Source organism: Tympanuchus pallidicinctus, unplaced genomic scaffold (genome assembly GCF_026119805.1).
Source record: "Tympanuchus pallidicinctus isolate F22 unplaced genomic scaffold, pur_lepc_1.0 scaffold28, whole genome shotgun sequence".
Taxonomy (NCBI): Eukaryota; Metazoa; Chordata; class Aves; order Galliformes; family Phasianidae; genus Tympanuchus; species Tympanuchus pallidicinctus.
The window spans coordinates 7,206,336-7,218,350 of NW_026294745.1; the positions used below are offsets into that span (position 1 = coordinate 7,206,336).

The window sequence follows — 12,015 nt, forward strand, 5'->3', positions numbered from 1 at the left end:
TTCATATTCTCACCTTATCATACCGCAGTGCCTGCACAATCTGTGGAATGTAGAATAAAATGGCATCCTGAAAAAGATGGAGTTTTTATTGTTATCGTTTTAGTACTCAAGAGGAGAAGACAGGTCACATGCACAGTGAAAAGTTTCCTTCAGTTACGTGATAGAATACAATTGCAAATACCGCCCCCTCTTTACTTTAAACTGTATATGTGCCCTCTCTTTTAATACAAGCATTTTTCTGCCCCGTTCAACTTCAAAAGTATTAACGATAATGTCTTTTATAGTCCTCATGCAAATCTGACTAGTATTAAAAGTTCTCTGCTGAAAGGAGAATTTGGTAGTGTTTGAGGGGAGCACTGAAGAATTCAAGTTTGTGCAATTTATGACTAAATAATGACCAGGTATACAAGCCAGCAATATGTTGGACAGTCAACTTTTTCATCCCAGTCTCTTCATGCTCTCCAACTGGGTGTGCCCATTTTGTACACATATCTTTCCACAGTGCTAAAATGAAGCCTGTGGCCACAATGACTATGGGTGTGACTACGCCAAAACTCACCGGAGGAAAAGACCGCAGGACTTTAACCCCATACTGAGCTGTTAGAGGATGAGGTGGATACATGCTTGAAAAATAGGAAAGGCCAGTTGGTGGATCTGTTGGTGCCCAGCACAGAACATGACTGAGCTCAGGTGCATCAGCATCAATTGTATGCCAGGTAACCAAGTACTGAAAAAACAGGTCAGACCACATTAGCAGCTTACAGCACCCAGTAATATCTAGGAAATGCACATCAGATAGTAATGCTATAATCCAGCTTATTAAAGCAGGGCAAGAAAAAACATGCTATATTTTATAGAACCACAACTATTTTATATTCTTTGGAAATCTAACGATTGGAATCATTCCACCTTCTAGATCACTACATGAAGTTAATAAGGTCAAATTACTAAAAGCTTTGTAGAGAAGTATGGGGAAAAATAAGAACAGATGAGTTAAAAAAAAAAGTGCAGCTTTCTTGTCTGTTTTAGAGGTGATGTACAGAATGCTTTACTGCGGATGAACATAACAAGCCTCTTCCATTTTAAGAGGCTTGGCATCTCAAGAGAGCGGGTTAAGCTTAAAATAACTTCAGCAGCAGTGCTCACCATGACTTGGTCCTATGGTCTTTCTATGCATTATTCAAAAGGAGCAGAAATAGCAGGTGTACTGCAATTTATGAGCTCTGAGAAATTCCGTGTACAGTGAGAGCACACTTGGGAGCAAGCAAGCATTAACTTGCCACCTACTTTTATTCCTGTGATTTTTGCCTCAGCATCTTATTTCCACAGCTGTTTTGTCATTCTCTCCTACAGAAATACGCTTAGCATTAGAACATACACTTTTCATACACTATAGCTAAGGCTGTATTTCCAGTATAACTGAACTAAATAGCCATTTTGTGGCCCTGTATATAAATATTCATTAGTACCTTTATTGCTTCAGGAACATCACTAACAGCTCCTGGGTCCAACCGAACCAGACGAGTTACTTCTGTTCCAATAGCTTCAGTGTTCTTAAATCTACATATAACCAGGAATACAATAACCTTATCATAAAACTTTGAAAGCCACTTCTATTTACACCAAGATGAAAGCAGCAAAGGGCAGGAAAGTAAATGCTCAACAAACAAATAGTCCAATCATCAAACAGTACATGCTGAGGGAACAATATGCTGTCAAAGAGAAGATTCAGGTTTAGGAACAACTGGTCCTCATCCAGTGCTTTTGTACTAATGGCTAGCATTTTAGCCCATTATTGAATTATTGGTTGAAATATAATGTCTGAGATTCTACAGAAAGCTTCACACAAACTACCACTGTTGTGCAAAAACTATCACTGTTATAAGGAGGAAAGGATTTTCTTTCCCTTTCAAAGCCAACTATGCTAATTCTCCTAGCATGCTTTTTAAAGTACAAGCCAATATACAGCTAGAACACTTAATTCAAATATACTTCTAGAACTGTTTAAATGCTATGCCTGCTAATGGTTTAAACACTACTAATAAAACGAACATAATTTCTGCTGAACAAAACACTGTTTATATGTTAACATCAAACAGATGGAAGGGATAGAAATTGGACTCTGATAGATATCGAGCCAAGTTAATATATTTTTAAGTAATCCACTTTTTATTTGAAATGTCTCAACCAGCTATGAAGGTATACAAGGAGGCTGTAAGCAAGAGCAAGTACCTTCAATAGTTATTGTGCCTGTACTCACTCAACTTCTAAGAAAGGCAGCAGGAATTACATCAGCTTTTTCTTTTGAAATTTCTCACCGGGTAGGCAGCTGTACAGCAAGGTGAGGAGAGATGCTCCAAGCTAGATTCACATTATCTTTCCATTGCTTCTCACTAAGACTGATATACTTCGATCTCCAGTTTGCCACACTGCTCTCCCCAGTTTGATCCAGCTCTAATTCAGGGGAGGAGAGTGGATTGTACCATGTGATTAAGCGTTCAATTTCAGTAGCCTGAGAGAAAAGGAAAAAAAGAATAAACATTCTCTTGAAGTAAAAATACTTCTACTTCACTCTCTCATGGTACTTTAGTCAGTACATCATGCAAAAACAACTGTCTTCAAAACTCATACTGCTTCCCTACAAACTCACCAGCAACGAGAGCAGTAATGTCCTTCGCTTCATGTAGTACTTGTGTAGCTGCGTACCTCTGTTAGTCTTCTTAGACATTCCTCAAATAAAGGTTAAAAACGTTTTTAGTGTTTTATTATTCAGTATGTTAGTCCATTTTTAAACTGTCCACACCTTGCAACTTACACATTTAAGAACTGAATCACCATAAGACAATTGTAAATTTGCATTTGAATGATCTCAGAAAGTCAGCAATGCAGCTACTCATGGTGCTTGCTCTAAGTAGCATAATTTGGATTTTTTTTTTTTTTTTTTTTTTTACTCCTCCACAATTTGGCATTGATAATCGAATACCCTGCCAGGAGAACGCTAGCCTAATGTTGAATATTGCCTGGAGACAACATCAACGTATAAAATATACTGCAAAGTTGGATATAATCAGCTGGTTACAGTTTAAAAGATACCTGATTTTTTAGATATGGTTGACATGCCACTGGACAGAGGGTAGGTATTTATCCATCCTTGCGTAGCCTGCTGCCGAGACCCAACATTGATGTCCAGGTTGCTCCTGGTGTCTTGATTATCTAACAACAGAACACAGATAGAATGTAATCAAATAAAAAAAAAAAAAAAAAAGGGCTTTTGAAACTGCAGATGAAGGATCTCACCAGGTGGCACAAGTTGGCTTGCTGTGAGATACTTTTTGTCTGAGAACATCGCTGTCCAAAACTTGATCAATATGCTGATGTCCTCACGAAGCCTCTTTTCCCCCTGCGTAGGGAACTTCGATGGCCAACTCAAGAAAATCATACAAAGAATGTTGAATGTATTAAAAAAAGCAAACAAACAAACAAACATTTTTTTTCCCCTCCTTTTGACCACAGTCTAAAAGAGATGAGACCAAGTGTTATACTGTATTTTATTCTTATTTCTTCATTCTGTCTGCCTGAAGCTTGCCATTATAATTGAGAATTAAGGTGGTAGCCTGTCAGCATCTTGGATTCATTTGAAATTTAATATTATGATTTAATGTTATGGTTTCCTCACATTGTCAGACAGTCCTATTACTACATTATGTTCTGCTGTGTTCATGTCAAATCTTGCGTGCTCATACTCTCAAAATGATTTCTGAAAACAGTATTTCAGCCACATGTTCTGTAATAGCAGTTCTGTACATCTAACATCTAGGTACAGTTTTGAGCACTGAATGAACTCCAAAAAAAGAACAGAAAGAGAAAAAGAAAACAACAACTGCAACATTCCTGAAGATCATACATTAAAAACCACATATACTAAAAAAAAATAAAAATAAAAATACAAATTCTGTCTAAAAATCAAGATGGTTTATGAGCCACAAAGAATCACAAACAAAAGCCTTCACTAGAATGAACAAAGAAAAGGAAAGGAAGTTAAATTGCTAGAGAAAAACAGCTTGTGCTTTGAACTTGTTTTTGAACTTGAATTTGTTAGGAAATGTTACACATGCACATTCAGTGAGTAGTAGCAAATAAGACAGTACCTGAAATAATCAAAGGCAGTTGAATAAATCTTCTCTCTCAAAACATTTCGAATAGTTGCATTTGGAACCACATCAGCATGCAGCAAAGACAACCCCAATGTCAGCAACCTAACACATTCAAGAGAATGAAAACCCTGATGTTCCCAAAACAATGATTAAAGCAACACCATACAAACCATAATAAAAGCAATACTATATCTATAATTCTGTTCAACTCGTTGAGAAGTGCCTGTTTCAGAGCTCTCGGAACATTCTTTTATCATCAGCCTGTTCCTAAAGCTGTGATGACTGAACCACACAAAGTTGAAGCCTTCAAGTCACAGAAGAGAAACTGATTGATAGAGCAGAATTATTGCTAACTGATACACAGAATTGATTCCTGATGCCAATGATTCACTATATAAAATTATCTCAAAGTTTTCCAAAGCACCAGAACTGACTTTCAAAATAAAGTTAACACTTCTACTTTGAAAACAGAACTTCAACTCTGCATAATTCCAGGATTTTTAAAGAATTTTCACCGCTTGAAGCCAATGACAAAATAAACAGTTTGCACTTAGTTATTTTGTCCCATATCTCATAACCTTGCTACCGCAACCAAGGAAAAGAAACCCTGCTCACTTGAAACGGGGTCCAATTGCTGCCACATGCCGATTCAAACTGCCCTTTGCCCCTCCAATGTTCAAGGAAAGAGATCGCTGGAGCAGGCTGGAGAAGATCTCTATTTGGTCAGAACTGCAGTACTTGGCTATTTCAAATCTCTGCACCAGAAACTGAGAAAGAGACAGAGATGCTATGCATCCTTCAATTTTATTTTCAATCTTAAAATCAAACAAACCAGTTTCTTCTGTTTCAGACGCGTTCATAACCATCACACTCCTGTAAAAAGAGCATGTCTCTGAGCTCTGAGACAGAGGGACTACCATCATGATTCCACTAGCTCTCCAAATCACAAGAACAAACAGTACAGAATGGCTTAATCACAGCACTATTCCAACATCATCATAGGGGGGACATTCCAGAAATACACACCTCTATCCAGATGTAATGTGGAGTGACTTCTGGCGGACAAGGTCTTGGCTGGCTTTCCTCTGAAGCTGCTAATGGATCTGCTTCTTTCTGCTCAGCAGAAAACAAGCCAACTTTCTGCTCTACTGTCATTTGCCAGGCTCCTGCCATTTCCCGCATGAACTGCAAAAGCAAGATTATAAGATTGAAAAGCATCTTCTTGTATGGAAAGCACAATATTTCTCCACAAGGTACACAACAACAACAGACTACTTCTGTTCTGAAGTTCAGTTAATAACAGAAATACCAAGGGCAACAGCAGACAAGTGCTGTATTTCGTTGAGGATGCCAAACTATCAGTAGCACATGGTGCTGTCCTTTTTCTGCTAAAAGTTACTACATCCTGCTGTAGGATTATAACTTTTACAAGTCTATTTTTTATGCAAGGGAATAATGCCAAGTACCAGAGGCACTAAATGATGAGCAGAGATATTAATGACTGTTTTAAAATATCATTCTATAAATTGCAGTAGTTCAGGATCTAATTCATGAGAAACACAGGTACCTCAAGCAGCAAAGTAAGTTGTCTAGCTGAGTTCCTAACAGCCTTTATTCGCTTTATCATCCCTGCTGTTAAGAAGCATCCATTTCCCACAGTCCACATAGCGAGGATGTTCAGATTCCCAACAATACATCAAGAGAAACTTCCTGGCAGGTTACAGTGTTTAACAATGCATTTACTATTCTTATTTTACATGGATTTAGAACAACGGTGAATCTCTCGATATATTCTTCTTTCCCTTCCCGCTTGCAGGGACAGAAAAAGAGTACTTAAATTGCTTCCTACCGGCACTTCTATTCCATTCTTGGCAGCAAGCAGCCACTCCCAGCAAGCAATTGCTGTTTCCATACCATGTTCGTTGAACATTTGCAAAGGTCCCCAGCACAGATGATGAAGAAGCTGGGGATCACAGTCTGAAAGCAAACATTCAAACACATTTCCACAGCAGAATAAATAAGAGCATAATCAGCATAAAAACAGCTGATAAGAAGGTTCAAGTTTAAGAGCATTTTCCCCAATACAAGCCAACTGATAACAGTTTTGCTTCAAGTTGATGCATACAGAGTTAGTATGCAGATACCTTCTGTGTTTACTACATGTGGCATTCACATCCAGAACGCAGAAGTCCACTCGGTTTTCATTACCTTTGCTGCTTATTAATAGCGCAGTCAACTTAAACATGGCCTGCGTGTAGAATTCAGTCTGGCCTGATTCAAGAGCATTGTTCAGCTCTTTGACCATCAGTTTATTCAGGTCAGATGTTCGTCCTGTAGCATTTGAGAACTGAATCATTCCAGACACCTGAAAAATATAACGAGGCTTTAAATGAAGAACAATATTTCTAGGAGTCTAGTTCGGTACTGGTCATATGCTGAGTAAGGAAACTCAATACAAACAGATCTCTTTTAATTGTATTTTGCCAATGCACCTTAGCTTTGCCTGTAATTTAAGAATTTGATACAAGATGAAGTGGCCTTCTTCGATGTCGTGACAGCATTGGGGGACAACAGAAAGATGACTGATGTCATTTTCCTGGACTCAAGCAAGGCCTTCGACATGGTCCCTCACTAAATCCTTATCTCCAAATTGGAAAGATGTGGATTTGATGGGTGGACCACCTGGTGGATAACAAGTTATTTGAAAGGCTGCAGACAAAGGGCAGTGATCAGTGGTTCTGTGTCCAGATGAAGGCTGGTAATGAGTATTGTCTCCCAGGAGTCTGTCTTGGGACCAGTGCTCTTCAAAATCTTTATTAGTGATATCAGTGACGGAATTGAGTGAGGCACCCTCAGCAAGTTTGCTGATGACACCAAGCTGAGTGGTGCGGTTGACACAGTGGAAGGAAGGGGTGGGGTACCATTCAGAGGGACCTCAACAGGTTGAAAAGGTGGGCCTGGGTGAACTTAATGAGGTTCAACACAGCAAAGTGCAAGGTTTTGTACTAGGACTGGAGGAATCCCAGGCATCCTTACAGAATAGGAGCAGCCTTTGAGAGCAGCCCTGCAGAGAAGGACCTGGGGGTGCTGGGGGATGAAGAACTTAACATGAGCCAGCAGTGTGCTTTTGCACCTTGGAAAGCAAATGGTATCCTGGGCTCCAACAGAAGAGGGGTGGCCAGCAGCGACAGGGAGGTGATTGTCCCCCTCTGCTCGGCTCTTGTGAGGCCCTATCTGGAGTACTGTGTCCAGGTCTGGAATCCCCAGGACAAGAAAGACAGGGAGCTGTTGGAGAGGGTCCAGAGGAGAGCCACGGAGATGATGAGAGGCTGGAGCACCTCCCCTACGAAGACAGGCTGAGGGAGCTGGGCTTGTTCAGGCTGGAGAAGAGAAGGCTGCGGGGTGACTTCATTGCAGCCTTTCAGAACCTAAAGGGAGCCTACAAACGGGAGGGCGAATTAACTCTTTGAAAGGGTAGATAACTGCAGGACAAATTGAAGGAGGTAGGATTTAGGTCGGATGTCAGGGGGAAGCTCTTTACTATGAGAGTGGTGAGGTGATGGATCAGGCTACTTAGAGAGGCTGTTGACGTCCTGCCCATCCCTGGGGGTGTTCAAGGCCAGGTTGGATGGGGCCTTGGGCAGCCTGGTCTAGTATTAAATGGGGAGATTGGTGGCCCTGCATGTGGCAGGAGGTGGTTGGAGCTTCATGATCCTTGAGGTCCCTTCCAACCCTGGCCATTCTGTGATTCTGTGATCAACAGCAAAAAAGCTACTTAATAACCTAGGACAATTATACTCTTCAGTCTTGAAGGAATTTAACTTCAGAGTCCACGCTTAAAAAAACCTAAAATCACAGAATAATGTAGGCTGGAAATCAGAATGTCCTGACACCAGACCTGGTGAACACTCCACACACTGTCTAATAGTGTGTACTTACCTCCCCTGCATAGCGGTTACGCAAATTAAGAGAAGCCATGAAGTTGGAATAGTCCTTCTTCACACAAGTAGGTCTTTCAGTTAGCTGAGTTGCCTATGACCAAATCATATACAGCCATTTATATTGTTCACGTCTAATCAATTATCTTTTTTCCTTTCACACCTTTATCTACATTTTAAGCTTAGTTTCCTTTGTGCTTAGAATAGTATCAGGACTATGAGATACAAAAATACCAGAATGGATACACATGAAACAAGCAACATGTGCATTAGTTACATGTTTACAGTTAGAAACTTTTCCAAATCTACACACATGAACTTTTTGAAAGATAAAAAAGCATGAAAAATGTAATGAAATTCTATAATCTGACAGTCTTCTGTCACTCGATCCTTATATTTTTTTCCACACAGTTCATGTAGACAAGTCAATCAAAACAAGTGTGAACATTAAGAAGTCTTTTCTATCATTTCCTTTGTAGTTTTAAAGTTTCTTCCAGCACATTCTTGATTCTAAGTTTTTGTTTTTTTTTTTTAACTTTCCCTCTTCACAGAACTGTCACAGCATTCCTACATCCTGTGGGAATTCTTTATCCTACCTACATGTAGTGACTAGTATTAGCTAGAAGGATGACAGTAAAGAGGGAATGCAAAAGAAAATCCTGCTAAAGCTTGGAATGAGGAAAGTTTCAGAGCTGCTGCTAGAAAACAAGCTGGCTGATTACAGAACAGATTCTACAGATTTCTTCAAGAATCAAACATATTTAAGACAAACTACATAAAACTGAATGAAATACGCAATGTGAAAGCATATGTTGAGTGAACCTACAATGCATTAGAGCAAATGAGCATTCTATTCTAAAAAGCATTTCAGCGTTACATAAAGATTTTATTTTCAAACTAACAAATATCATCCCTAAATGTTTCTTTAGAAGAAATAGATACAGTTTTATTTTCTTTGCTTGTTAGCAGCCTACTTCTTAGTAACTCATGTAACTGACTGGAAGATACTCTGACTTGAGATGGAAAGAAATGAGACATCTGAGTAATTTTCATATGTTATGTCAAATATGATTTAGAGGCTCTATATTATCTGTCTAAACTTCACGTCATAAAATTAACATGACTGCTACACAAACAAGCAAATACTCACGCCCAAAGTGGTGTTTTCTCTGTTGTACCCAGCAAAGTGAAGAACACTTTCTGTAGCCATAGCCAGTCCTGTGTGCTGGGACAATCCTGATACCCAGTTCTGATGTTTGTTTAGGTACTCCTGATGCATCAAAAAACATTTGTTAGAAAAATACTGTGCTTTTCAAAACAAGGCAGCTCACAGGCTAACACAGTATAACTGAAGAAAGCTTAATTTCAGATGTATGAGAGGACAAGTAGACTACCTCTTGTAGGTACTGCTTGCCAGCAAAAAAAGCCTCATCCTAAATTTGCAAAGAGAAGGAGTTGTTTCATTTTGTAAAATGATTACGTGAACAAGGTAACACTTCAAATCTGAGATTCTTTTTAAATAGAATCAGTTTTCACAAAAAACCCTACAAAATAAAGTGCTTTGGATCAGTCTTGAGCCATCCCAGAAATTCTGTTTACACTTCTGGATAGTCATAACATTGGTCTAATCTGGACTGCATGTCTTCTGCTATTTAACTAAAAGAGAACTCCATTATACTGTAGTGAGACTTCTTGTATTAATAAATAAAACACTTTATGTAAACACCATAAAAAGTTTTTGCTAAGTTGATAGCGTTTTTTTGTTTTGTTTGTTTTTACCACTTTCTACTGAACTCTAACATATGTAAGTATCTACTACATCCATGCTTAGTTAACATCTACAGTTTGCCATAGATTCATATGCAATGTTTTTATTTCTTTAACTGAAAAATAAACAGCAAGAATGAAAAAAACATGCTCCCAAGAAATAAGACTTATAACCTAACTGTTCATTTCAGTCCAGCTGGTATTTCAAGCTACCTAATCTTTGGTAGACAGAATTATAACAAATTTTTATCTCTGAATTAAGTCTGGAATGATCAACTGTTTTCAAACCTGTCATGTTAAAGATACTCAAGTTTAGATCAAAACCAACAATTCTAGTTGTTCTCTGCAATAAAATAAGGAAAATTTTAGTGAGACAAAATTTAAAATCAAGTTTGAACAGTCTGAGAAAGTAAAGAAAACAACACAACTTAATTCTAATTTTGAAGATCTACGATGATCAAAATCTCTCACAGGAACAGGCTCATTACCTGTAGATGAGATTTTGTAACAGAAGGAGCCCACTTCATTGCCTCTTGCAGAATCATCCCACAGCGTGCAGCAAAGTCTTTGACTATACTCTAGAATAACAAAGCAACAACAATGAATTACAGGATATTGAACAAGAAGCACTGGTTTTAATGGTGTAATCAGTAACATGGGTACTAAGATGTGTCAGATAGCAATAGAAAACTTTACCCACAGATTTATTGTCCTTTTAAAGTAGCTCAGAGTAACTCACATCTGAGACAAAGAAAATCAAGTGCTACCTACCTCTCTGGCTTCATGCGTGTCAGGGACAGTTATTCTATATGGAGCATCAGGAATGTCGTAGTATGGTTGGTCCTTGTGAATATCCTAATCAAAAACAATAATCAGTTTTCAAAATAAAATACATAATCACTTAACTTGAATATTATAGACATCAGTCTTCCTAACTAACTGCTCCCGGAGTAAATCTGAACAGATCTAAGAGATGGTTTTTATTCCAGTAAGGTTTTCAGTACATTTAACTCCAGAATTCCAAAAATCTTATGAAAATTCAGCATGAAAATAAAACTTAATAAAGTATTTCCATCCTTAAAAATATCAGTAGGTAGCAACTGAAATATTACAGATCAGTAATAGGCACTAAATAGAAAAAATACACTGGAAATTGTACATGCTGACAACCTTCATCATTCAAAAACAAAACAAAGCATCAACAAATTTTTATGCAAAATGAGATAGTTAAACTATCCCCAAATTGGCTAATACTGTTTTCTTTACTACAAAATTTGATTTTCTGAGTATCTAATAACTTGCAAGGACAATGAAATGCCATATAATGGCAAAATAAAGGAAAACGTTCAGTTCTATAAAAGTAAAACAAACAAACAAACAAAAAAAAAACAACAAGGAAACATGCATCTTGTATTCCTAATAACATCACTGCATCATTATAAAAGAAACTTACTGCACTAAGAGACAGTGATAACGTCTGCAGAATGTCAAGCATAGTCTTCAGCACAGTTCCGCTCCACAGCAAGTGAGGAAATCTACAGCAAGACAGGATTGGAAGGAAATTATTTTATCAAGAAATGGAGCTCCTCATAGCGTGCTAGGTGAACTCATACTCTATAGAAATCACAAAGTTTGCCTCGGCTCACAACTAGCTGGCTCAATACATGCTTGAAATCTCTCTGAAAAGCAAGTTAAGTAAAGCTATTCCATCAAAAAAGATGGAATATTTTTTGCAGTTATTTCATGGGCGCTTTGCTCCATTCATGGGAATGCTAAGCAGAGACAATTTAAGAGACTGGATTAAAAATACTGTCGCCTGTTATTTTACAAGGTGATGTTTCAGAAGTATCAGCCACCAAATCCACATCTGTTTTCCTTAATTGTGAGTATTCACAAAGCAGTCAATGTGAAAAGAACAGCAGAGTAAAATCTATACTCACTTGTCTACCAGACCAGATAAGTACTTGTCTGCAACTCTCCTGATCCTCTTGTGAATGTGGTTAAAATTCACCAGTAAGAACTGTGCGTGTCGCTCCAGCTCTTCTTCATTCTCCTTGGTTTTAGGCTAAAACACATGCCAGAGAAGTATGAAGCCAAGCACATTCTCTTAAAATGAATAAGAACTTCCACATTAATTTTAAAGTTCAGAGGCCGTG

The 12,015-nt window shown here is 38.2% G+C and overlaps 1 protein-coding gene across 3 annotated transcripts in view; it reads right to left on the reverse strand.

Annotated features, from left to right (window-relative positions):
- The window catches only part of PI4KA (phosphatidylinositol 4-kinase alpha), a 58,947-nt gene that overhangs the window by 10,475 nt on the left and 36,457 nt on the right, over nucleotides 1-12,015 (reverse strand). For all 3 annotated transcript variants that reach the window (XR_008208630.1, XM_052690880.1, XM_052690881.1), the window contains exons 25-42: nucleotides 11,800-11,924; nucleotides 11,313-11,394; nucleotides 10,631-10,714; nucleotides 10,348-10,437; nucleotides 9,243-9,362; nucleotides 8,094-8,186; nucleotides 6,363-6,519; nucleotides 6,004-6,131; nucleotides 5,181-5,339; nucleotides 4,770-4,921; nucleotides 4,149-4,256; nucleotides 3,298-3,425; nucleotides 3,094-3,213; nucleotides 2,651-2,730; nucleotides 2,319-2,512; nucleotides 1,470-1,560; nucleotides 560-727; nucleotides 14-67 (exon numbers count right to left, since the gene is read on the reverse strand). Coding sequence is in view for 2 of the 3 variants with exons in the window: in XM_052690880.1 (XP_052546840.1) it covers nucleotides 14-67; nucleotides 560-727; nucleotides 1,470-1,560; nucleotides 2,319-2,512; nucleotides 2,651-2,730; nucleotides 3,094-3,213; nucleotides 3,298-3,425; nucleotides 4,149-4,256; nucleotides 4,770-4,921; nucleotides 5,181-5,339; nucleotides 6,004-6,131; nucleotides 6,363-6,519; nucleotides 8,094-8,186; nucleotides 9,243-9,362; nucleotides 10,348-10,437; nucleotides 10,631-10,714; nucleotides 11,313-11,394; nucleotides 11,800-11,924 (2,133 nt within the window). In the remaining variant the exon portion in view is untranslated. The remainder of the gene's footprint in view (nucleotides 1-13; nucleotides 68-559; nucleotides 728-1,469; nucleotides 1,561-2,318; nucleotides 2,513-2,650; nucleotides 2,731-3,093; nucleotides 3,214-3,297; nucleotides 3,426-4,148; nucleotides 4,257-4,769; nucleotides 4,922-5,180; nucleotides 5,340-6,003; nucleotides 6,132-6,362; nucleotides 6,520-8,093; nucleotides 8,187-9,242; nucleotides 9,363-10,347; nucleotides 10,438-10,630; nucleotides 10,715-11,312; nucleotides 11,395-11,799; nucleotides 11,925-12,015) is intronic.